This window comes from Plectropomus leopardus, chromosome 17 (assembly GCF_008729295.1).
Source record: "Plectropomus leopardus isolate mb chromosome 17, YSFRI_Pleo_2.0, whole genome shotgun sequence".
NCBI classification, from domain to species: Eukaryota; Metazoa; Chordata; class Actinopteri; order Perciformes; family Serranidae; genus Plectropomus; species Plectropomus leopardus.
Genome location: NC_056479.1, coordinates 16,454,141 through 16,479,547, shown reverse-complemented (window position 1 = coordinate 16,479,547; position 25,407 = coordinate 16,454,141). Strand labels below are relative to the sequence as shown.

Genomic DNA, 25,407 nt, shown 5'->3' with positions numbered 1-25,407 from the left:
TATAAAGTGGCATGGAAAAAATACTCCAATAAAGTATAAGTACCTCAAATCTGTACCACTGTCCACCACAAGCAAGAAGTAAATGTTGGACAGAAAAGTCCTGTTTGGGAATTTTTGTGGGGAAAAAAAACACATAAGCTGGACCTTCCTCCTCATAGCCTGGAAAGACATCCTTAATGGGAAACAGTAAACAGCAACATAAACAACATCAAAACACATATTTGCAGTGACGTCTATGAGCGTGAAAGGGTGCGCGGTCCCTTTAAGAGATACAAAACAATCGCTCATTTCCTGTATGTTAGCGTTAGCATTGATCGACCTAAAGAATCACATACATGATAAAGAAAATAGTTTAAAAAACACAGAAACGTGCTACAGCGTCATGCAAAAGACAGTGAGGGTGTCGTAAAAGTACTTTTGAATTTTTACCATTTGCGTTTAGCGGTTTCGTTGATATTATGATGGCAGGGAGAAAAAGAAAGATGCTAGCAGTAACAGTCGTAACAGCAGCTGAACAAACACTAAATAAACGCAAAAACCAGACGAATGTGACATTAAATGTTTCACCTATTGAGCTGAAGAAGAAGAAGTGTGAAAATGCTCAAAGTGCTGAGACGGAGCGAAGCCATTATTTCTCCAAAAACGGGCTGCAGCAGAGACTGGGAGAGGAGTTTTTCAACCAACCCTGCATCGGTTTAGCTAAAGCATTCCTCGGCAAGGTAATGCCGCCTCACCTGCGTTTTACATCCGTCTATAGAGTTTGGATGATTTCTTAGACGACCTAAGTCAACACTTCAACCTATCAAAGCTGCAATGGCCTGAGACAGCACAGCCTTATGTGAAAGTCTCCACCTCTGGTTGCTTTGTGTTTCATTCATGCAGGAGCTCCACTCAGTAACCTGTCAGTTCAGTCCATTTCATTTTTAATTGTAATAATGAAATATTGTATTTCAGTAGCTAAAGCTTTGCAAAATCTGAAATGCTTCCCCTTAATTGTAGGACTGTAACCAAAGATAATTTTATTTTCATGCTGAACCCTTTGACTTAGGTAGGCGATGATTAACAAAAGAAACGACCAAAAAAAGCAAATCAGTAAAAAAAAAACAAAAAAAAAAACAAACAAAAAAAAAAACAACAAAACAAGGTAATGAATGGGGGAAAGTGCTGAAAAATAACAATAAACGTGTAAAATAAATTCAAATATGTAATTATGATTCATTTTTTTTCTTTAAAAAAAAAAAACAATTCTCTAAAGCTACTGATTTCTTGCTGATTCCCCCCCATGATTTTATAAGAAATTGCACCAATTTGCTCAGAGTTCAAAGGGTTAAATACTTTCTAAAGGCATCTGAATGCAGCACAGGAAAAGTGATATGCTCCAGGTTTTGAAAGGGTTAATCAGTTATTTTTTTCTTTAAACATAAATATCTATAGTCTATAGACAGCAAATGTCTTTGTGTGTAATAATAAATTATGCCCACTATAAGTTCCCAGAGGCCATGATCACATCCAGACAGCTTAAAAAAAGAAAATATTCACATTTTTTTTGTTGTTGTTGCCATTTTGGCTTTAAAGATCAACATCACTATACTTGTGCTGCATTCGGACACCTTTCACAAGTATTCAATACTTTTAACCTTGAGCAAACTGGTTTAGTAAAAAAAAAATAATTAAAAAAAACATGAAGAAAAAAAGGCATTGAGCAACTTTGCAAGAAATGTCCCACAAATTGCAAGAGATTATACATTTGGGAAATCTTTTTTTAATATCTTTAGCTATGTGTATAGTTATCATGATATTTTTTTTTCTAAATTGCTATAATTTTAAGCTGTTTTAGGTAATTTCCTTGTTTGTCTATTTGTTTGTCGTTTTCAATTTTGTTTGTTTTGCTTTGTTTTGTTTTTGTTTTTGCTAATTTTCAGATAGTAATCTACTTGTACTTTTTACTCATATCTTGCTAATTAATTTCTTTTGAAGTTGCTCATTGCTTTCTTCTCGTGTTTTGAAAGAAATAAAGCCAATTTGCCCAGGTTTCAAAGGGTTAACATTCTGTCAATTGATTAATCCTAACAAAACATTAAACATTATCTGTCCTGCCTCTTGTGCCTGCAGGTGTTGGTCCGCAGGTGTGCAGATGGTGCTGAGCTGCGAGGGAGAATAGTGGAAACTGAAGCCTACCTCGGAGGGGAGGACAAAGCCTCACACTCAGCAGGAGGCAAACGCACTGAGAGGAACACAGCCATGTTCATGAAGCCCGGCACAATCTACGTGTATCCAATCTATGGCATCTACCTCTGTATGAACGTGTCTAGTGAAGGTAAAAGCGTCACCCACTAAAGGTTGTGATGGATGCATGCAGACAGAAAAAATATATTTGCAGTTTAATGTGTCCTCTAAGTGTCTAGCATTAATATGGCACATTAAATCAACACAGCAGTGTTTTTTTATCGTTGGTGGGTAAAAGGTGAAAGGAAGGAGACAGAGTGGAGCCTTACTGACTGATGCATATTGTGTGTTGTATTCGCAGGGGAGGGTGCTGCCGTGCTGCTGCGGTCCCTCGAGCCCCTGCAGGGTCAGCCCGTCATGAGGCAGCTGAGGGCGGCCAGACGCAAAGAGGGAGCCCGGCAACTGAAGGACAAAGAGCTCTGCAACGGACCTTCCAAGCTGTGCCAGGCTCTAAATATACCTCGCTGTTTTGACCGTAGAGATCTAGCGTCAGACCCCGAGGTGTGGCTGGAGAGGGACCCAGACACAAATCCAGCAGAACCACAGGATATAGTATCTGCACCGCGCATTGGGATTGAGTCTCATGGGGAGTGGGCCAAGAAGCCTTGGCGGTTTTATCTTCGTGGGCACCCTTGTGTTAGCGTGGTGAATAAAGAGGCAGAAAGACAGTCTCCGTCTGGAAATGTAATGAACAATTTAGGTCCCTCAGATGTGCAGTCTGACACAGGACAGCACAATGTCAAAATGACTTAACAGGAATATTTCTGAAACTACTCTGCCATCTGTTCCCTTTGTGGACCATTTAGGCAGTATAAAAACTGAAGAAAGTCAAGATGATAGAATAACCCCCAACAGTGGTTAAATGCCTATTCCAATCTACGGTAACTAAACAAAATGTTTATCATCCATTTTGTAAACTGCAATTTTTATCGACTATCTAAGGCAATGATAAAAAGTTATACTGGAAAGGTTAAGTTTCAGACAGCTAGAGCTTAATTAATCAGTGCCTATTAAAAATATAAATTCTTAAATGACATTTACTCACTAATGGGCATTTTTTGTCAAGGTCTTCCATCTGTGTTTTTTAATAAACATTCAAACTTGGGAAAGATTCTCTGCCGAGTGACTCAGTGATTTCACAGATGTTTGGATCGCTCTGCTTGAGCCTGTCTGATGTTTGGAGTCTTCTCTTTTCTTGCCGTCTTTCGCTCCCCACCTCTGGGATTCCTGAGGAGAGGTAGCTGGAGGTCTGGAATGATCATTACTCAGTATGCCCCTCTTTGGTCAGCACAAACGATCTCACACATCTGGGAGAGGGAGATGAAGTTATGCACTGATTATGAAATACTGGGCCGATACCACTGCTTTTTTGTTGTTATTGTTTATTATTTTTTTTATTGTTGTTAATTATTCCCTTTTTGTGCCAGGGAAACAAATAAATCTTCCTCGTAAAAAATAGCTTAAGTGTCAGTCTTTCGGCCCTTTAAAACCCTTTCTTAAAATGCACATAAACTCAATCACATAAACAACTTTTAAAATAAACTTCTTTCATATGAAAACATTCTTTTAAAGAAAGGTAACTGCTTCAAACGCTGCATATATCATAATTCCATTTCTAATAGGGATGATTTTTTTGTAGGCTGACACGGAGGTTAGTCGCCCAGGTTCCCTCTAAAAAAAGCCGATGGGAATTTTCTCTTGGATTATGGATAACTGCAGAAAATGAGCTCTGTGGCAAAAAAAAAACATGTAGGATACTTAAATGTTTTGTTTAGTAAGATGACAAATTATCATCACTTTAAAGCATAAATGCAATTGCAATAAGTAAAAGGCTATAATTAGGCTATAAACGAACTACACTGCAGTCACATGACCTAACGTCGCCAACACAACAAGGCTGTAAAATCGTTTTCGGTGTGATTTAGCCACCTAGCATCCACCATGTTAAAGACAAAAAGACTTTAAGGTTTGTAAGTATTTACTGACATATTTTATGTTGTTGAATAAAATGTGAGTCTCTTAAGAGGCAGTGTTAACCAAAAACCCATAAACTCAATAACTTCAAGACAAGGCAGCTCAAAATGGTAAATTGCTAACTCATTTCTAGGTTTTAGGACTCATTTCTGCACTACTCTGTATCTATTTTACATTGCTGTGAAAACATAGGAAGAACTCTCCTTTAAACAGCTGTATATATTCAAGTTTCTTGCCAAAAACAAAAGTCTACATGATTACAGTTGAACAAATCATTAGATCATTATAATTTACCTTTGGCCAATACTCATTTCTACTGAACAGAGCTTGAACACATAATAACGTAACTCAAGGCAACCCTGTGAGCTGTTAGCGGCTGCTACAGGCTGCTAATAGTTAATGTAACTAGCTCTACTGATGCTTTTAACACAGATTTGTAGCTCACACTGTAGCATTATCAGAGAAAAAATAAGGGCATCCCCTTACAGGTTGAAAGTGAGTCTACATCTTTTTGCCCTGAAGGATGTCCCGGGCAAGATCTCAGTTCATCCCAAACAAGTAAAACTAGTCTCAAGCAATGCTTTTTAAAGTGCAAAACTGACATGACACAGCAGAAAAACATTGGCCACTACCATCTGTCAATGTCATCTTATTTGCCAACAGGCCACCAGCAGCCAACAAGGAGAATATCAGGCGATACCAATGTGCTGCCAATCAATCATGCATCACTCAAACTACACCCATCTTTCAAATATTCAGAGTGAACAATTGAGGCGTTTCTGATATGTATAAAATAATTTAATATTGTAAACAAACATTTGGCCCATAAAGGAAAAAAAAACACTTTCTACATTTTGTAAATCTGCACTCATGAACGCAATCATTGTGTCAGTTCATTTTAAAAACACCGTTGAGCAATAGCACTTAGCTGTGAGCACCGCAGGCTAACTGCTCACAAGCTGACATTTCTTCCAGTTGGTGAGAGCTGATACAGTCGATATGCCACTACTCCATGGGTGACTGAAAGATTGAAATAATGGGATCCTCATGGTTGGTCACCACAAGGACACTGCGGAACTTGTCAAACAGCGTCTTGAGCTGTGAGCGCCTCATGTTCTCATTGTACATAATCTCTTCCAGGTGGTGATGTCCCCGGAAATAGTGCAGCAGCCTGGAAGCAGTCAACATAACAGGCGGACAAAATGGGTTGAGAGTTTCATTGAATTATTAGCTGTGCAAATCAACCATGAGACAGATTTTTTTGCAGCCCTGATTAAATTTTTCCTTACTGTGCAGCAGTAGGTAGCACACAACACTGATTACCGTACTGGGATGTTCTAGACATTTCCTATTTTAAACCTGCACTCAACTAACAGCTGGCAAACTATCGCAACTCTCCAGCCAATATTTTCTGATTAGATTTCCCAATATTCTGTGAATGCAATTAAGAGAAGTTTACTTTCCAAACCGATGCAAATGTCTTCTTTTTTTCCTGTGAGAGAAGGCATTAGCAGTGATTTATAACAACGTGAATCACTGGATGACTCACTAAAAAGCGCACCCCATCTGTTAAGGCGCCTTAAGGCTGTGTGACAACAGCAATCGTGGAAGGTTATTGTAAGTCACACTGTGTAAAATGGGTCTATCTGTTTTGGTAAATCTTGGTCTCAATCTGTGTCAGATTGTTCAATATCGACTGATTGACGACTGATGATTTCTCTCATGATTTTCAATATTTTGTCACAGACAGCCCCAAATTGCAAAGTGTGAAAGGGCATTTCATCTGACTGTCTAAAAGCAAACAGCAGTGGAGAGCTGAGAAACATTTAAAGGTAGACTATGTAGGAATTATTGGTTACCATTTGTGAACAATATCACGTGGAACAGGTATAACCAAACAACTTCATTTTAAGACTTCTAATGTTGTGTTCGCATTAAGATTACGTAAAAAGACAATGCACGACTCGAACAGACGCAAATTTGTAGCGGGCAATATGAATGATGCAATGGGAATGACACAAATACACAGTATTTTCTAGTGCATGAGAAATTAGCATGATGCTGTGTTTCAGAAACCTTTCAGTGCTGAGAAGTAGTTTAGATTTCCTGACATTAATGAGAATCAGAAAAGGAGGACAAATTTATTGTCTCTGTCTGCTCACACCCAGAGTGTTACCACTCTCCGTCAGTACTTTACAGAGGCTCAACAAACCAGGAGAGGGCTCAGAGATTAGTGACAGGAGCCATAGGACTACATGAGAAGCTCTGAAAATAAGTTTTGTGACTTGTGTAAGCTATTTTGTTGAGTTAATTCTTAGCAAAATGCTATTAGTGGTTTAAGTTGGTCTTTTATTGTGGAAAGTAAGCAAAGGAAGGCATGAAGCGTAATGCGCTGCTGTGACAATAGGAAAAATAAAGAGTGTTGTTGTCTTGTTTCATGTAGGTTCAAAGCCTGGAGCCTCTGAGTTCACTGTGTTTATATTATTTGATTCTAGCTATCGGTTGTACTTAACTACAAACCACTTCAGCCATTAGCCACCTGCCCCAGGACAAGGCCTAACAGCCACCCTTAAGAAAGCAAACCCCAGAATTATTCCCGTTCCCTATATTTGCATTTTTATTTCGGCTCTATCTACGAATTTCATAGCTTCCTTTGGATGTGTGCTGCTTGCAGTCTGGCACCTGTTGGCTACCTTTTATATAAAGTCAGCGCTGCGCCTAGAAACATCCCAAACGCCCAGAAACATCACGAACACAACAAAATAAGAAGAAAATTAAAAAAAAACAAAACAGGCAGAGGACAGTCTCTGCAGAAGAATAAACCGCTACACACTACTAGTCTGTCATAGGTAATCATTGAGAGGAATTACTTTCACATGAGTCTATACACTGTTTTGTTTTTAGAAAAATCCTGCATAGTGTACCCTTAATGAACAGATAAAAAAAGCACAGATTATGCACTAGGCTTCTTCTTAATTACCTGGCGAACATCCGCAGATCCTCTGGATTTTGTGCAGCCGGGATGTTGAGAATAACCTGCCTCTCATGTTCTGACAGGCTGGCAAGCAGCGTCTCTGTCATCCTCTTGTTTAGTGGCGAGTCCCCACCAGGCAGTAGCTCCGCACTGGAGTTGTCCATACTGGGACTGGTGAGAGTCATGTCATCACTGCTGGCTATACACGGGAGGTAAACATATGATCATAGGTTACATATTACCATGTTACACCTCTAAAGAGATGGGCAGAGAAGAGAGCTGAGTGAGGATATACTTGGGGAGCCAAAGCTGAGGGCGCTAGGGGTGCTGAGACTGCGGCCTCCTACTCTGGCTGCCAGTGGAGGGTCTTCATCCCTCATCCCGGGCTCATCCTCGCTGGGAGGTACCAAAAGGCAGACATAAGTGTGCAGCTGGATCAGCAGGCGGCGCTGGAGCATCCACACCACCATCTGGATCAGCTGGGCCTGGTCAAGAGCAGAGCAGCAAACTGCATCAAGGCTGAGCGCAGGATAAAAAGTGAAGCTCAGCACACTCCTGTCCCCAACCAGGTCAAATGTTTTTTATCAGCCGTGGGTACCATACGCGCTCAAAATAGAGCCAAAAGAAAGAGCCCTGGCTCTGATCTTGTTCTCATGAAAAATAGAGGCTGCAGAAGCTGGAGCTTATGTCCCTTTGACATTTATAATTCAGCGCCGACGCTCCAGCAGCTATGCCAAAACAAGACGAGTGAGCGGAGAACACCAGATGGTTCTGCTCTTACAACACAGTGTCCAAATTTACAGGAATGACTTTACACAAGGGATTAACACGGACACTATTATTTCACTTTTGTTTAACTTCTACAAAAATGTCTGTTGGTGTTCATAATGGCACGATCAATTATTCTTCAATATAAAAATGTGGTATTTCTTCAAACTAGAAACATCTCTTCACAATTACAATTGTTTTCAAGAGAGTTCACTTAGTTCAGTTTTTCAGAAGAAGACTGACAGTTTTTTTGTTCTTTCTGACTGAAAACGATACATATAAATCACATTATTCCCTCCGCCCCCCAAAAAACCATAAGAAAATAAAGCTGACTTACACTAAAAACAGAGGTATTTAGTTCATTTTTTCACAGTATAGTATAGTATAGTATAGTATAGTATAGTATAGTATAGTATGTATTTATTTAGGGCTGACCCGAATGCTTCAAAGCTTCAATCTCAACCCCTTCAAACCCAAAAATCCCAAATAGCTTATAAATTAAGAAATAGTAATTCATCCAACATTATTCATTATGCATCAATAATGATTATTAATTATTCTCAAGGACATTTAAATGTATATTTTTTCTATGTTTTATCTAGTTTTGTGACTCTGACAGTTTCACCACCTATAAAATTTTTTTAGCAAGATGTCAAAAAAGGTAAGTGCCTGGAATAGTTTCAAAATTTATGAAGACGACCCCAAAAAAGTTGTGTGCCAGACATGCCAAAGGAAACTGGCGTATCATAAATATATATAATCATCTTGGCAAATAATAATTAATATTATATTAATATTATTATTTATATTTTTATATAAATAATAAAAGTGTGGTAAAGGAAAATACTGAATAATTATCCAGAAAGAGCCTGGGAGAAAAGAAAAAGGGCTCTTTATCGAGACAATTTGTAAATATTCAGTATTTTCCTTTACCACACTTTGTTTGGTACATGCAAAACCGGAGAATGGTTCTAAAATAACGGTGTCCGGTAATCATGTATAAAGGGCCAAAAAAAGTGTGACACTTAAATAAAAATAATTAATGACAATTAATGAAAATACAATTGTCCTACCTCCTGTGCAGGAGCTTCCAGAGGGTTTCTGAACTCGGCCAGTGAGACAGGCAATGAGAACTTGGCTAACATGGAGGGCAGATCATGACCAGGAAACTGCTGTGCAAACTGCTCAGCCAACGGTGAGTATCTATCCGGGTAGAGATCGCAGACATTATTAACACAGCTTTTAAAAACATAATTTTCAACGATGATGTCAGGAAGAGGCTATTTAAAGTTTTATCTACACAGAGGAAAATTACAAGTGCTGCCAATTACCCAATCCAGCTCTTTCATAAACACATTTAATTTAATTTGTTAATTTAATTTAACAAGCCATATCATGTTGTAATATAACAACATGGTTAATATCCCATCATGGACACTCACAGGCAGATGTTGGCATGAGGAGACAGCATGTAGACGTTGTTTTCACATAGTGGGTAGATTATGATCGCTTTGCCCCAATAAACCAAGTGAGCAGCAATTTGAAAAATCTGAAAGGGAAAATGATTTGCACATGATGTAAAATAATCTAAATAAAAAATACTTTACACCTGAAAACCAACAGAAGAAGAGAGATATGAGTAACACGTTCTTTTACAGCTCAGACTTTAGTGGTCTTAGATGTACATACTATATTTTGTCCACTAGATGGGAGTAAGACACCATCAACGCAGTAATCTCTCTGTGTGAACAACTTCAATTGGTCATCATTTACAACTGGTTGACACTATTATAGACAAAAAATCATAACTTAGTTACAATGATATGGTTCATTTTATGGACAACCTGGATGCAGACATTTTATATATTGTTTGCTTGTGATTACTTTGGCTAAATATCACTCATACTTGTAAGTGGAAAGGATGTACTCCCTCTTTCACTGTGTTCTTAGCCAACTACACCAAGATGCTAAAATATATGGAGAAAATAAATATTAAAGCTAAAAAAACTGTAAATATTTATATCTAGGTCTTTGCTGTTTTAATGTCTCTACTTCTCTCTTTTGTGTTTTTTTATTTGTCTCTTCTTTTTGTTTATATTGCCTTTTGGTTTAAAAAACCTTTTTTCTTTTTTGTTACATTTTATTTCGTAATTTTCAATATATTGGTATCTCTATTGATCTTTTGTATTTGATTGAATTGTGGCTAAATTCTGTCCTTTGTCTTCATATATCTATTTCATGACTTGTTCTGTATATTTCCCTTATCTTAGGTATACAGTATTGTTCCTCTTTTTGCACCGTGTTTTCCTGTTTCTAATGGTTCTGTTAAAGTGCCACATACAGCTGAAGGTATCATGATCGTCTATTAAAAATGTTCTGTTGACATTCATTTTGTCTTTTATTTACACGGAAAAGGCTTTACAAGACAAAATAATCACTAAATTATTTATTTCTGAATGAGCTTAAGGACTGTACGCAGTTATAAATATTTAGGTGTTTCTAATTTTAAGATAGATTTTGAGATCAGAGAATGACATCTAGAGTTGTAAAGTGCGCTGGTGATGCAGGCGGTGGAACTGTACCTGAAGTAAGGCCAGGTCAGCATCCTGTGCGAGCTGCTGCAGGTTTTTCACAGCTGAGCAGGTTTTGATGAGGCGCACCATTGCAGGCGAGCAGTCCAGAGGCAGCTGGCTCAGCAGTGCCTTTTCATTTTCCAGAAGCAGCAGAGCATGATAGGGTCTGGAGGATCAAACAACAGAAGACACAGTCTATGAATACATAGAGCTCATCTTTAGAGAGGCTTCTGCAGAATCCATTTTAGCACCAGCCTGCACAACAGAACAACTAAGTGTATCTGAAAGCATGAAAGCAGCACTCACATTAATTACTTATCAAATCGTCTTTCTGCAGAGCTGTTACGATTTAATCATTTAAACGCACTCGCACTAATTTCACATGTGCAGCTTCAAAAGGCAAAAATGAGGAGACAATCACAACTCTGATGTAAGTATGCTTAAGTATCAATAGGTGGCAGTACGGTCCACAGAATACTGGCGAGGTCACTTAAGAGGCTTTGAATAGTAAGCCAGTATTGAAGCTAATGAAATACACAGCATTTAGTTAGCAATTAAACACGCAATACTACTTTGACATGCCAAAATGACAGAGGATTATACTCAGTTTCAAGGATCAGAGACTTCTTGTTAAGTAAGTTGGCCTGTGGGTCAGCAGTTGGGCTCAACATGAGGAAAACTTTGCGATTTGCGATTGTAATGTGATTACAATCTTACTTACAATAAATATGCATTAAAGTGTGCTCACCTCGCCTTTCTGCTGCTTTCAGTGCACTGCTAAAATACAACAAAGTGCTTAAAATTTTTTAAAAAAATGATAGGAAATTATTCCCAACAGTTTTCTGTCAAACAAATTTAACATTTAACTAAACACAGAAGGCACACATGAAACAAAAGAATGACAGTTCAGCATCTATATTTCAGCATCTATATGTGTTTAGTGACATTAAAGTGAAATTTTCTACTGTCATTTAACTAAAAAATCCCAGAGTGCAACACTGCAGTCTTTTGCAATGTGTTTATAATGCAAGTTTATGTCATGATGACAAAGAAAATGACTGACTAGGTTGACTTAGCGTATTCTACCTTTATTATTCTGAGATGACAATTACAGACTCATTTTGGAGTTTTGCAGCCAAGTCTGATTAACAAATTAACACTATGCTGCTTTCCGGTTCTATTCAGAAATAAGGTTGTTAAGTATGAATGAGTATAAATGAATATGAGAGCAAATAAGAGACAAATATTTCATCTTTCCTCAAGAAATGTTGCATTTGTAGACAGAGAAGAAGGAAACTACATTAATAACTAATAATAAATATTATGAATCATATGTCGTAAATTAAAATGTAGCATATTTATATGTAAAACCTCAATATCAATAACACTTATTATAGAATTTAGTAATCATTTCAGTCATTTTTTAAGCAAAACTATAAAACATTTGTTGGTTTTAGCTTCTTAAACTGGACAATTTGCTGCTTTACTTGTCATTTATGATGGTAAATGATGTATGAAGAAGTAAATGTGTGATAGATACAAAAGAAGAACTTTAAGGATGCCAGTTTGGGCTCTGGGATATTGCAATGAGCATTTTTCACAATTTTTGAGCATTCAATAGACTAAAAGATGAATTATGAAAATAATCGGCAGATGAAACAATAATGAAAATAATCTTAAATTGACAGCCCAACTCTACGTCTTTTCTCTTTCAGAAAGGCAACATTGGGTGGAGTATCTATGGTCAGTTATGATAGGCCTTTTTTTCAGTGTCACATCCCACAACTGCTGATTGAGGTGTTGCCAGAAGTGTAGCTCTGAAAGTTTAAGCCCACAAAAAACAGTGTAGAAACTAACTATTCTGTGCATAAGAAGTAAAAACACACCTTATAGCCTTAAGGCTGCGCTCTAACGCCTCAGGGGGGATATAGTTGCCGCCAATCCTGTGGATCTTGTGTGGTAAACAGAAGCTCACCTCAAGCCAGTTGTTAATATGTAGTCGCACTACGCCGGTTGTACAAAGGCTGCAAAAACATGAATATTAGAGTCAGCTGTTTGAAAAATGTATATTCTACATAGTCAGAGAAAGGGAGAAATAAAACAATATAAAAACAAATAAAATAGTAAATTACACACCTGTCATAAGCCTCCTTCAGGTCTCTGGCTAGTTTGCATTTCGGAAGAATTTGTCTAAATGGGGACTGAGGACTTTCATCCGCTTAGATCAGGAAAAACAGACAACAAAAACAACAATCAAAATAAGCTTTCACAATTGTAATACATCATCACAACATCCTGACAGGCCACATGGTACTATAACAAATACAGAATTATACCCAATGATAGTGCAAGACCTGCGTATCTTACTTTCTGTCACAGTGGTGATCTCATCCTGGACGGCCAGCATCAGTTTGGCCTCTCTGGTCAAGTACTGGCAGCGCCGCTCCTCATGCTGCAAGGCTATGGCAATACGGCGTGACAAATTATGCATGCAGCTGATCACTGATGGGTCAGCATTTGCCTGTAGAGGCAAGAGATGAGACGAAGGGAGACACTTTTAAACTGTTGTATTTTTGATAGAAACATTTAAGTAATACATATACAACTTGGTGATTAGTCTTTGACATTGCATTTGGAATAAAGGTGCTTTTATTTGTAGCTCAGTTAAATTAATGTCAGCCAGTTAACTTTTAAACATGAGCTTTTAATATAAAAATGATTTCTGTGCTCTTTCAGGGTAAGATTTTAGCATGCATGTAACTTAAAGATCAATAAAACTATAAAAAGATCCAATTATTACATACAATTCAAATAATAGTTGCACTACATATGTTGACAGCTACGAGTCACCACTGTGTAATACAAACATAAAATATTATAAAAAATACACAAAAATTACCCCCATTTGCAAAAACGCACTACTATATTAAAATAACCCATCTAGTTAACATTATTTTTATGGAAATGTACGGGTGCGAATACCACAGTTACTAGACAGATATAGTTGAGAAAACATGACTAAGCACTTCTCACCCCATGTCAGCTGTACTGGATACAGTGACTCAGCATGGGCAGGGACAGGCTGTGCCATGTTGGGGCAGAATGATTACGCAGAGCACATAGGCCCCTACTCGCTCTGACTTCCCATGCTCTCACAGATAGGGTATACAAGAATATTATCACCCATACACACCTCCTCCCACTTTCAAGACACACAGATTAAAAGACAAAAAATGTGTGTCCCACCCACAGCCAGCTGACTTAATGGTGCCATAATTTAAAATGAAAATATCAATTCACAATACTATAACTTTTATACACCAATTGTTTTAACTTGTAGAGCAAACAGCTAGAGAATCAATCTTTAAAATCTGTCTAAAAAAAATATAATAAGAGTTTTCGTACCCGTAGTGCAAACACCACATTAAACAAGATCATCGTAGGCATTTCCCTCTTAGGTGAGGGATCTGTCTTAGAAACCTGCACAGAAAGAAAACAAGTTTTTTTAGTGTTTTTTTTTTTGTTTGGTTGTTTTTTAAAGATGCATAACATGAACATGTTTAAAAGAGAATTATAACTGTAAACCTACAGTGTGCAGATTTAGATATGACATGTCAATACTGAATGTAAAATACTGTTAAATTCCCAAATATAACACAATAAAAGTTGCACCAGCACAATGTTTTGAAACAGAGTACAGTATCTCTGCCAAAAATCAATGTTTCTAACCTGAAAAATTCAGCTTTTATTGACACTGTGTCAGCGAGGTGTTGATTAAGCTCTATTCATGTACAGTACATGTTGTTATATTATATGACACTTAACTGCAGGTTGTTCCTATTATTCTCACAAAACAACTTATATATTATTAGACTGCACTGTTTTTCTTTTTTTGTTTTTTTTTTTTCGGCTCCTTTGCTCTGTTTTGGTCTCATTGGCTTTATCTCTTTCAAATACCTTCATCTTGGCAAAACCGCAGCAAATTCATCATCATACAAACAAACAGTCAGCAGGGGGCGCTGCTGACTGTTTGGACTTTTGTGCCAAATTTCAAAGCTAAAATAAATTGAGAGGATCACGGTGAAATGAAAACAGCCTTATCGCCTCACAAAAGCCAGAAAAAGAAAAAAAAAAACAGAATGTGGTAATTTTTAATCGATATTATCAATCATGGGAAGAGCTGCAAATATTCATCAATTAATTGATTAGCTGTCAAGTATTTAAATTAATTGCTAATCAATTAAAATGTCTGAGTAATTTTTAAAGAAGAAAAAAATTTGTAATTCTCTGATTCCAGTTTCTTCTTCTCTGTGAGTACTTTCTGGTTTCTCTCCTCCTTTTTGAAAACAAACTGAATCTCTTGGGGCTATGAACAAAACGTGTTGTCTACAATTTACTGATGTTCCAATGGACATCTTACGTATTGGCCAATGCTACTGGTAGCAATAGATGATTGTTACGTCCAGCAACTCCACAATTCTGCTTGAAACAGCATTTCATACGGCTACTGTTTCAAAATCAAAGAAAATATTTTTTAATCACCGAACTCACTTAGGATTGTGGTACTACGCATGCAGCGCTACATATTTTTTGAATTTATGAACGACTGTCAAAATCAGCAGAGAGAAGTTTGTAGGTTTGCAGCATAAAGGCAGAAGTAGCAGCTATATTACCTAAATGTATTCCCAAGTGGGGCACACATGCACAGAAAGAATATCTTTACTCCAATCACAGAGAAACGATCAGATTAAATGTTATCGTTACGAGGAAAATTCCTACCGATCAGGCCAGTCTCTTCCAACTGAGGTGGTTGCATGAGGCATTTTTATTCTGATCTGACTTTTATTCTGACTATTAGGGGAATATTAGGGTCCATATAAATGTATCTTTGTGACAAGCTATCTGACCAGAGGAGCACTGCATAACATCTTGTTTACCCTTGGATTTCTGTACAAATCTAGAATGACTTATTTTAATGAGACTCTGTGAGTTGCTTGCCTGGATGATGGGAGGATGCTGAAGGAGAGTAGGGTGACCCACAAATCGAACATTGTCTATCTTCAGTTCAAACTTCTTCCCGCACATGTCAGATTTGGTGGCCAGGATGGTGGCGAGGATGATGTCCGAGAACCTTGAAGAAGGAAGAACAGCCCGAATAAGAGAAGTGTGCAGGGTGTGATGAGAGGGGCAGAGCACAGAAACAGCCGGGATAAATAAGAATGTTTTAAATTAGCTGTTTGTTTACAATTTTCACATTCCTGTCTATGAAAGGGGTTACGTTAATCAGATGCATCTGCCTGTAATGTAATTGAACAGTACAAATAAAAAAGCTTGTGTGGCTACTGGAGAGGAGAAAAGAGGAAGAAGCCTCCTTGCAGAAACAGTGAAGTCGCTGTATGAATTAAGAATGTGAAAGACACATGCTGGTTTGACTTAAGTAACTCATGCTGCAGTCAAAGGGATAAAAATCATGGCGTTAACTTCCAGAAAAAAAAAATCAAACACACTATAGACTTACCTCTCCAACGCAATTTTAAAAGAATGTGTCATAGTTAGTGCAGTTTGCATTTGATTTATATGTTGTTTTGTAATGCTGACTCTACATGCTAAAGGCAATATAATCAATGTGAATTAAAACTTTAATTATATTTTTAAACTGTTGGATTTTTATTTAAATGGCATATAGTTAAGAGGAGAACAAAACTGAAATCCTGAATCAACCAAAGTACCGATTCACTGGATCTGCTGCTGATAATTTACAAGGATTTTACTGAGATCAGAGTTGGGGATCCATATAGGACACAAAATAGGAAAGAAGGGGATAAAAAAAGACAGGGGTGATCTAAGCGAAGGAAAGGTGGTTTAGAATGATTTGGTCTTACCCTGCTACCAACTGTTCGTCAGTTAGTGGAGATTGTTCTCTGAAATGGGAATTGGGCCATAAAAAAGAAGAAAAAAGCAAACAAAAGGGAAAATGCAACACACAGTTGGGCTGAATGCATAAAATGGACATCAGAACAACCCAAACAAACATGTGATACTGTGATGTGAAAATGCTGGTCTGCATGTTGATTCGAGAAAATTAGCAATTTACCCTGACTAAGCCTAAATGTCATTAAAGTTGAAATATGTGAGATTAAATGCCAGTTCAAAACTGCCATAAAAGCAAATAAAAATGTTAAATTACTCAAAAAGATACAGTAAAGCTACTTAATGTAGTCATGACCAGCCACTTAAAGGAATACTTCACCCCCAAAATGATCAATTATGTGTCAATTACTCGTCCTGTGTTACCATGCATTTGTGAAGAAAACATTGTGCCTCCATGGTTAACCATAAATCCGAAAGCAGAATTTGTTTGATGAATTGGAGTAAAAGGGGAACTATGTTAAACAACAGCGACACTATATTAAAACATAGAATTACAAACTCTCACACAACTTGTGCAGTATAATCAGAGTTTTGCATGAACAGCGTAGGCGTGCTACTCGTCCCTGCATGACAGCATTTATGTTAAAGTGTTTTAAGCCCTGTCTGCAAGTATACAACTATTTAAAAAATTTTTTTTTTCCTCTACATATTAGCCTCTCGTCCATGTGCAAACAGAGTTAAGGTCAATAAAATGGAGAATTTTGAAAATGCCCTCTAGAAGGAAGATTTTTGTAATCTTCTTGTGTGTGAATATGTTAAACGAAGTGTTTGGGAAACGATGACAACAATAGCTATGGGTGACTAACATCAGTTTGTTTGCGTTTTGTTAGCACTGCTTGGACTAATGAATACTTTGGCGTCTGCTGCACCCTGTAATATTTGGTTCACCTCAGCAAACGCTGTTTAATGTCCACCAGAAACGGCAGTTTTGAAACAGACCCGGATGAACCAGCAAATGATGGAATCATTTTAAGAGTGTGATTGTTGCTGAAGGAAAACTTTTGTGTGTCCAGAGCATCACTTGTGTCTTTGAATTAGCTCCTTTGGCCTCATATAGAAGTGAAATCCACGGTGATGAGATCCACAGTTGGTGTTTTAGAGAGGTAACGTTGCATATACACTTCACTACCCTTGAGACACGGGGAGACTGCAGATGACAGCGAACACCGGTGGGCCTTTGGATTCATGTTCGCCTTCTAATGTGGACAAAGTTATTTTATAAAACTAAGATTGTATGAACAGAATTTCTTTTAAACAATTTTAAATATATCGAAATATGTGTAGACGGGGATTCAAATAGTAAGGGCACCCGACTGGATAAATGAGATTACACTGCACAAGGTGTGTGCGAGTTTGCATAGAAATGTTTTGATATAGTTTTGCTGTTTTTAAACATGGCCCACTACTACCAAAATGAATTTGTAAAAAAAAATCTGTTTTTGATTTATTCATTCACTGTGGAGAAAAGCAGAGTTTTCTTCACGAATTCAACAGAATATAACATGAATCAATATACAAAACGATCGTTTGGGAGAAGAAATATTCCTTTAAATGCTGCACATCATTTAATACTGTTTTTTATAAAGCTATTACTGTGTGACTTCAAACTGTTCAAAAGGAGTCCACAGGATTTAACAAAGACAAAAATGACATGTGTCCTATATACTAAATGCTCAAATCATTCCGATAAGGTTCTGTTGTGCTGTTAACAGTTTTATATACCCTAGTTTAACCTCTCTAAAAGGTCATATAAGGTCATGCTTTTTTTCTTGTTTGAAATGGGAGTCTGGTGGGGTCAAACTGAGCGAAAGAAAAAAAAACTTGTGCCTGTTTGCCTGTTTTATCTGCCTGGTGAGCTGTAGTGATAAAACAGACTTTAAATTATCTGCTTCTTACAGCCCTGTGAAGTAATTTCAGCCAACCAACAACTGACCAGCATGACCATCCATAAAGCAGAAGCAATGATGAAAACTAAATGCTGTTTCAAACAACAGGCAAGACAGAAAGGTTCTCTGTCTGATATTTTCATTTTATTTTTATTTACAGGCATCAACAACAGTGAGGAGATCAAATTCTGTCCATGTTTCCTTGTTTGGGAAATTGTCCTTTCCTTTTACACTTGCTGCTAATTTTATAGTGTGCATTTGTGGCTACATAATATTTTAATTCTGCATATTTTTACTACTTTCAGTGGTTCTATGCATGTTCATGTGACTCAAAGCCAGAACATTTTATACCATAAATAACAGAAGATCATTGGTTAAATATCTGCCGCATCCAACAGCAACCTTCTTTTACCCTCTGGATAAACAAGTAGTCCTCTCGTTTCATCTCTTAGCTTTTGTAAAATCATGATGTACCATCCTTTTTTTTATATGATCAATGCGCATTTATAATCTTATTGACAGCTTCTCACAAACTTATTGTTTAGTTTAAAAAGAGTCTAATGTGGTTTAACTTGTTTATTTAAGCATGTGGAAACTATTTGTGCCCTGTTTTCTGATGACCAGGGCTAACAAGAAAATAAAGTCACTTGAAGGGGAGGTTTTTTTTCTATTGCTAGTTCAGATAAGCAAGCGTATTCCAACAGCAGCTGGCGCTATGACAAATTTCAAGGGACATTTCGACATATGGTGAGACGATAGCTTTAGCTTTAGGAGCACCACCCATACAGCATTTTCTTTTAAGTATATTAAGGAGTTTAATGTTGCTCACACCACAAGGGTTAAATAAAGCATGCTCCTCAACTCCTCTTGAAAAATACTATGAGGTTTTTTGGAAAAAAAAAATACAAAAAAAAATCAAATAACTTGGGGAGGAAAAAGCTAATGAGAGTAAGTGGCTTAAAATATCTTCAAATTGGCAGTGTGTCCACCTACATTCAATTTACAAACTAATTCAAAATCCACAAAAAGAAATGAAGACCAACTAAATACCTTGAATCACCATCCTGATCTTCAAGACCATCCCCGGTTGTGTTCAGAGCATATGGACTCCGTTGTTTCCCTTGTGGACAGAGATAAACGTGTTAGTTTACATGATTATTGATGCCAGTTAAAAACAAATTTTAAAAAAACAAACAGGTGTCAAACCAGTGTGTGTGTCAAACGTGTCAGAGATGTGTTATGTGACCTCAATATGCTCTTTTACTGTTTAAATCCCAATAGTACTGTTTGTTATTTTTGAGGGTCGGTCTCTGTGTTGATAAAAGTCTAATCCAGACATTTAATTCTCTTTGCCAAAGCAGTTTTGCAGTCATTCTTGACCTATTATTGCCATTTTAGGCATACGTCCAATTTATGATATGCTGCAATGACAACAAACTTAAATGAAAGTTATACAAAAGTCAAATCTCAGACATATTACTAGGGGTGTAGATCACAACATTATATGATAATATATTGATTCTTTGGAAAACAATACAACATTTACTGATATCACAAATATGATAACACTGTTTGAATATTCGGGACGGGGTTGCACTTGGACAGAAATGTTGAGACAGATGTGCAATGAGAATTTCAAAATAAAGGCATTTCATAACGATTACAATATGTATCAATATTTTCATTTTGCATCAGTTATATTAGATGGCTACTACTTTGTAGTCAGATAACTCTGTTTTACAGGGTGTGACTCTAATAGGGATGCACGATAATATCTGCATGTCATCAGTGTTGGCAAATAACAGCTTTAAAAGGAAATATCAGCACTAACCAGATATGAACTATTCTGCCAAAATGACAGGCCGACAAGATGACACTTTAATTATGCGACTTTAAAAAGTTGATATAGGTCAAATTTGCCCTGATTTTAGCTATTGTCAGGACTGTCTTGGGGAGACCATCGTCCAAGCCTGTTAAAGTGGGAGGAATTTAGCATTTTTTGTTACAAATTTGATGCATAAGAATAAGTAGAGCAGATTTCTTGTTTTGCCCAGTGAATGTGTAAATTTCAAAAAGCATTGTATTTTATGTCTACATCTGCCACCAGTGGGTTATCGCACTAAGAGCAGACGTAATATGTAAATTCCACAACAGGAGAGACTTGATGTTCTATGCAATTAGGTAGAAAATATAAGCACATATGTCATTGTCGGCATTGACAATCACCCAACATGTCGCAAAATATCAGCATATTGGAAATCAGCGAAATATTGTGCATCCCTAGACTCTGAATTTGAAGTAATCATCTAAATCACAGTTTACTGTAAGCTCAAACAACCTATTAACATACCAGTGTGCAAAACAACAGGAAGAGTTTTTCAAAAAAGGGGAACAGTGTACAAAAGAGGGGTTTTCCATCACATAATGACAGAAGCGCCATGTTTGCTTGAAACTGAAAACTGTGGCTTCACACACTCCAGTCAGTAAAATACATATAACTAGGCTGCTGTATGGAGGTGTATCAATGCTCAGTGGATTCCATGTTCCCCAGCATAGTATCCTCTTAATATCACAGGTTAGACATTTTTAAAGAGTTTTCTGTTGTAGTCAATGTTTCCACCCTAAGTCAAATGTTCAGTGCATGTTTTCCGGAGTCAGTATGTTGAAATGGCTCACCTACAGCCATTGGTGTAATGTAACGAGGTGAAAATGACTTATTACAATGCTTTATATATACATATATATCAAAAGGTGTCGACCAATCAATTTTGAGCTTTGGCCTTGTCTTGAATGCAGCCTGGTATAAATACACAAGAAGATTAGTATTGTGTATCTCATATTGTCTGCTCTAGAGAGTTCAAGACATGCTAAGTGGAAAGGGAGGTCACACTAAATAAATGCATCTTTAGACTGAGTTAAGGCTGAAATATGCACGTTTTTAATACTGTGTACATATCTTCTGTTATTTTAGTAAAAAGAGTACTGAGAAAATAAACATTGCTACAATAACATAGGGGCCAAAGACTTGTACACAGTACAGTAGGTTTACATCAAGAGACGGATGCTCAAAGCTCTACACATGGCTAGACTAGGCCCTCGGAAACATAGGCATGACCCCCAGCTGTATAATATAGTGAGTGTTTGTAGCCTTGCCCAGCCTCTGTAGGTGTGTAAATATGTGAAAGTGCGTACACGAAGCCACCGAGTTTATCCCCTGAATAAAGTGTAACTCATATCAGCATTGATTTCTCGGCTAATGCTACTTCAGCTAATCCTACCTTTAAGAGATGACGGACATTCAGCCACTCTTTGGAAAGGGTATCGGAAAAGCAGTTTGTTCCCTCGACTGCCAGAGCTAACCAGTATGACGCTAATCGGGCTGGTCTTATCGCCACTTTTGTACACGCTGTTTTGTGACTGACCGTACATGGATTTTCGGTCACCTGGTAACCCGGCTAATGGGTTAAACATGATGTTAGCATTCTAGCTAACTTCGCGTTAGCTGCGACACAGTAGAGTCGGTCGCGAGCTGTGACTGTTTTCTACAACCAAACAGTGGCTTTAGCTTGTTGAAGGCGAAATAATGTATGCCATGCAATAGAGACGAATACAGTCTGACTGGTTTTGACTGGAAGACCTGGTTGTAAAGTCTATCCTACCGCACATCCATATACTGTCGCTGCCATTGTTATGTGTCACCTTGAAAAATGTCCGGCCGGAACAGAATATTCGGCGATAGGATCCCCCTGCTCCAGCAATAGCTTTCCTGAATGCCAGTTCAGGTATCTAGCCATTTATCAGTCTCACTGACAATAGCTTGGTGTTTAACGATGAATTACAGATATTCTACAACATTGTAAAGCAACGTGTTATCCGCATAAGGGAAACAATGTCTCATAAAGCGTGCAATACAAAAAAAGCTAAATCTTCAGGGTCAAAACATGCAGTAGCCACATGATGTTACGAACAGCGTTAATCAGTTACACTTAACAGTGTCACGTAATCAAATTACAGAATAAATGTAATTGTAATCCATTACAAAAGATGTGTCATTTAATAACAGTCATCTATCAAGATGTTGGTTACACAAAGGGGTTACATCCAAATATATTTTGAGGGTAAAAGCACTGCAACCAAACACTGCAGTGAAATGAATAAAACCACAACCCACCATACTGTACCTTAGGAGATATCACTGCACAGTCTTATATATGTAGGATACTTATCAGGGTGCACGCGCAGCAGCACCTGAGGATTTATATAACTTCCGGCACCCAAAACCCAGTTACTATTTCAAATCAGTAACATCTAATATTTAATATTTAATATTTAATTGGCTAGACCAACAACTTTAAATTGATAAGATAGCCTAATGTAAAATCCTTTAGCTGGCCCGGGGCTCGAGACCCTCCCCTGGAGTCAGTTTTAGGGTTAGTCTTTGGCGCTGGTCCGGCTTCAGTGACTTTTGACTACAATGACTGATTGTGGGACACTAGGCTTGTGAAAATCTATTTTAATCCAGAAAATTATACCCCAGATCTATCAGGGTTTTTACGTCACAGCTCAAAAATCCCAAGACTCATTGATTTCGATCTCGAAATGCACCGTTTTAAATGAGCTGGTGACTTCAGTGAGTGCATTGTATTAGGTGCACCACACAACCTATTTAAAAGTAATAAATAGGCTACGGTAAAGCCATTAAATTAATTAATTTATATTTTTTAGGTTAATGTAAAACGAAGAAAAAAATACTGTAAGCTTATCATATTGTTCAGTCATTAGTTCCAGACGCACAATCGTAGAAGATTACAGTCCCTCAAATGAAACTGAAAAATACCTTGCATTAGTAGAAAACCAGCAGTTCCACAATTTGACAATTTGTCGCACTCATATTACAGCACATTTCAATGAACCCACAATGACTGCCGAAATTAATTTCCTTTGCAACAAAATATGCCATAAATAACCAATAAAGTCATTTACTCCTGACTCAAATGTCGAAACACCTTGAATTGATCACAGTGGCGTTGTTAAAAAATCTAACTTTCCAGCCAAATCGCATGCCTGCACGCTCACTACAGCACAGGCTCAATGCTTATCCATCAAACATTGACTTTCTCTGCAGGATTTCCTTAAGAACCTTTGCATAAAACAAGACCTCTGATAGCAGGTTGTACAACTAAAGCAGAACGTTAAATCGTTACTTGCAGATGACGTAGTAGTGATATTGAATATTTTAATTTGTTATTATAATTTACTTTTTTTTTGAGGGATAAAGAAATACAAAGAAATTGTAGAATGATTTGGTTTATAAAGAAGCTAGGAAGGGAGCTGTCCAAGGTGCTGGTGTCTGTCAAAATGAGGGGACGCTAACAGTTTTCCTTAATAATGTATCCACCTCTTTGTTTACTTTACATAAAAGTGAAACGCCTTTACCAACTGATGCAGTCAATGCACGTCTAGTGAGGTCAATTCTATAGCCAAATATCGCAGATCACAACTCCAGGAGGCTTTACAATAAGCTGTTACACTCTTTTGGATCGTCGTTTTGGAAATGCACATCTATAAATTTCACATTCACCTACTCTGAGAAAGGAGGGGATGCAACAATATCTGCCTGTAAATAAGCCGAAAATTGAAATTCTCAAGTTAAGTACAATATTTTGGGGTATCATATTTGAATAAATGTAACTTATGTTCCTTTACAGCTGTTCAGGGCACACCCCACACATAATGTGGATCACTACCTGACCCTAAATTCAGATTGTTTTCCAGTGTGTCTCAGGTTTAATCGCATCGAAAATGGGGGGAATGGATTAGGAACATGACGCTATATTTCAGAATAGGACCATCGATACAGGACATTTCATTTGAAGATTAAAATGACGTCAAATGGTAATCACTTGTGTTTTTTTGTTATGTATTGTGTTGTCTGGAAATCTGATAAATGCACAGGCTAAACTGAGCTCGGGGAGAAGGCGTTTGTCATTTAACAAAAATGATTTTACACTGACTGACAATGTTTCTATGTAATGTAAGAGACACTTTCCTCATCATGAAGTTATGGTTGCATAGTGTCCAGTGGAGCGGTCAAAGCGACCTGATGTATAGAAGCGCCCTCTACTGGATTTATCACCTTCTCCTGTGGACACCACTTAAATAGACTGGATAAATTATAATGTACAACATTAGTTGTACGTATGGTAAATGTCGCCACATAGAAAGCTGATATAATGCCATTTAAATTCAAGCTAATTAAGAATATTGTAGTCCAGTGATTCTCAGCCTGTGTCGTGCCAGAGACCCCTAAACTGATACACATAAAGTCATGGACCCTATCTGATTCCACTTTAGGGACCTGAAAACATTTTGCGCGTTATATATGATTAAGACCAGCATTTAATAGTTGTCAACTACAGTTAAAGTAATAACTGCAGAGAAAGTGAAACCTGTCATCAGAAAAGTCACCCTTATGACTTCTCACATTGGTTTCACTTCAATAGTGAATTAGTGAAAATAAAATAGCACCCATTTTTATTGGGGCCCCCTGGATCTCCCTCAAGGACCTCTGGTTGAGAACATCTTCTGTAGCCATCATTTAGTTAAAAATTGAGAGTAAAAACGAGGTATGCTCAAAGTATTCGAAATGTAAAATCGTTCTCTTTTTTCATATGAAATTAATCATTGGATAACATCAGACCGCATCCTTTTTAAACAGCAATGTGTTTTTTGCACCTCTTTTGATAACACTTCACACAATGAAACCTGAGGAAATGTGCTTGATTTCTCTCAGAAACATGAAAATAAGGCAATATTACAAGCACAAAAATTAGTTTGAAAAATTCAAATAAAATAAGTTTGAAAAAAAGAGGAATAACTTGCTTAAGAAATCACAATTTTCTGTCAATTAAATGATAATTATAAATACAGTTGAATGGACATTTTCCCCTGGCTTTTATTTATTTATTTATCTATTTATTTATTTATCTAAATCCACTCATTTCTTGCAATTTGCAAGACATTTCCTGCTTGTTTTGGGCTGTTTATTTTTTCAAAAGAAATCAAAACACTTTTC

General features: G+C 37.3%; 2 protein-coding genes across 3 annotated transcripts; one reads left to right on the top strand and one right to left on the bottom strand.

Annotated features, from left to right (window-relative positions):
* Window positions 1-3,573, top strand: mpg (N-methylpurine DNA glycosylase). Its single transcript, XM_042504218.1, has 3 exons — window positions 1-719; window positions 2,113-2,317; window positions 2,528-3,573. Exons 1-3 carry the CDS (start codon window positions 459-461, stop codon window positions 2,977-2,979), a joined length of 918 nt encoding a protein of 305 aa, XP_042360152.1. The 5' UTR covers window positions 1-458; the 3' UTR covers window positions 2,980-3,573.
* A 1,407-nt stretch (window positions 3,574-4,980) lies between these two features.
* Window positions 4,981-22,010, bottom strand: nprl3 (NPR3-like, GATOR1 complex subunit). 2 transcript variants are annotated; one of them, XM_042505659.1, is made up of 14 exons: window positions 21,611-22,010; window positions 19,383-19,452; window positions 16,398-16,436; window positions 15,514-15,646; window positions 13,921-13,995; window positions 12,883-13,036; window positions 12,652-12,733; window positions 12,402-12,539; window positions 10,525-10,681; window positions 9,385-9,491; window positions 9,016-9,145; window positions 7,470-7,659; window positions 7,181-7,373; window positions 4,981-5,371 (listed from the first exon to the last, which is right to left on the bottom strand). In XM_042505659.1, the coding sequence occupies exons 1-14, from the start codon at window positions 21,801-21,803 to the stop codon at window positions 5,206-5,208; spliced, it is 1,827 nt and encodes a 608-aa protein (XP_042361593.1). In that variant the 5' UTR covers window positions 21,804-22,010; the 3' UTR covers window positions 4,981-5,205. The 2 variants fall into 2 exon arrangements, with proteins under 2 accessions (XP_042361593.1, XP_042361594.1); XM_042505660.1 differs by lacking the exon at window positions 16,398-16,436.
* Window positions 22,011-25,407: the final 3,397 nt, after the last annotated feature.

Bases quoted from the DNA above. Each gene is read 5' to 3' on its own strand.
- mpg (XM_042504218.1), top strand. From the start codon at position 459: ATGATGGCAGGGAGAAAAAGAAAGATGCTAGCAGTAACAGTCGTAACA. The intron at 720-2,112 runs GTAATGCCGCCT...TTGTGCCTGCAG, and splicing joins CTAAAGCATTCCTCGGCAAG to GTGTTGGTCCGCAGGTGTGC. The intron at 2,318-2,527 runs GTAAAAGCGTCA...TTGTATTCGCAG, and splicing joins TATGAACGTGTCTAGTGAAG to GGGAGGGTGCTGCCGTGCTG.
- nprl3 (XM_042505659.1), bottom strand. From the start codon at position 21,803: ATGTTTAACCCATTAGCCGGGTTACCAGGTGACCGAAAATCCATGTAC. The intron at 13,037-13,920 runs GTACGAAAACTC...TTGCCTCTACAG, and splicing joins ATGTGGTGTTTGCACTACGG to GCAAATGCTGACCCATCAGT. The intron at 9,146-9,384 runs GTGAGTGTCCAT...CTACCCGGATAG, and splicing joins CCTCATGCCAACATCTGCCT to ATACTCACCGTTGGCTGAGC.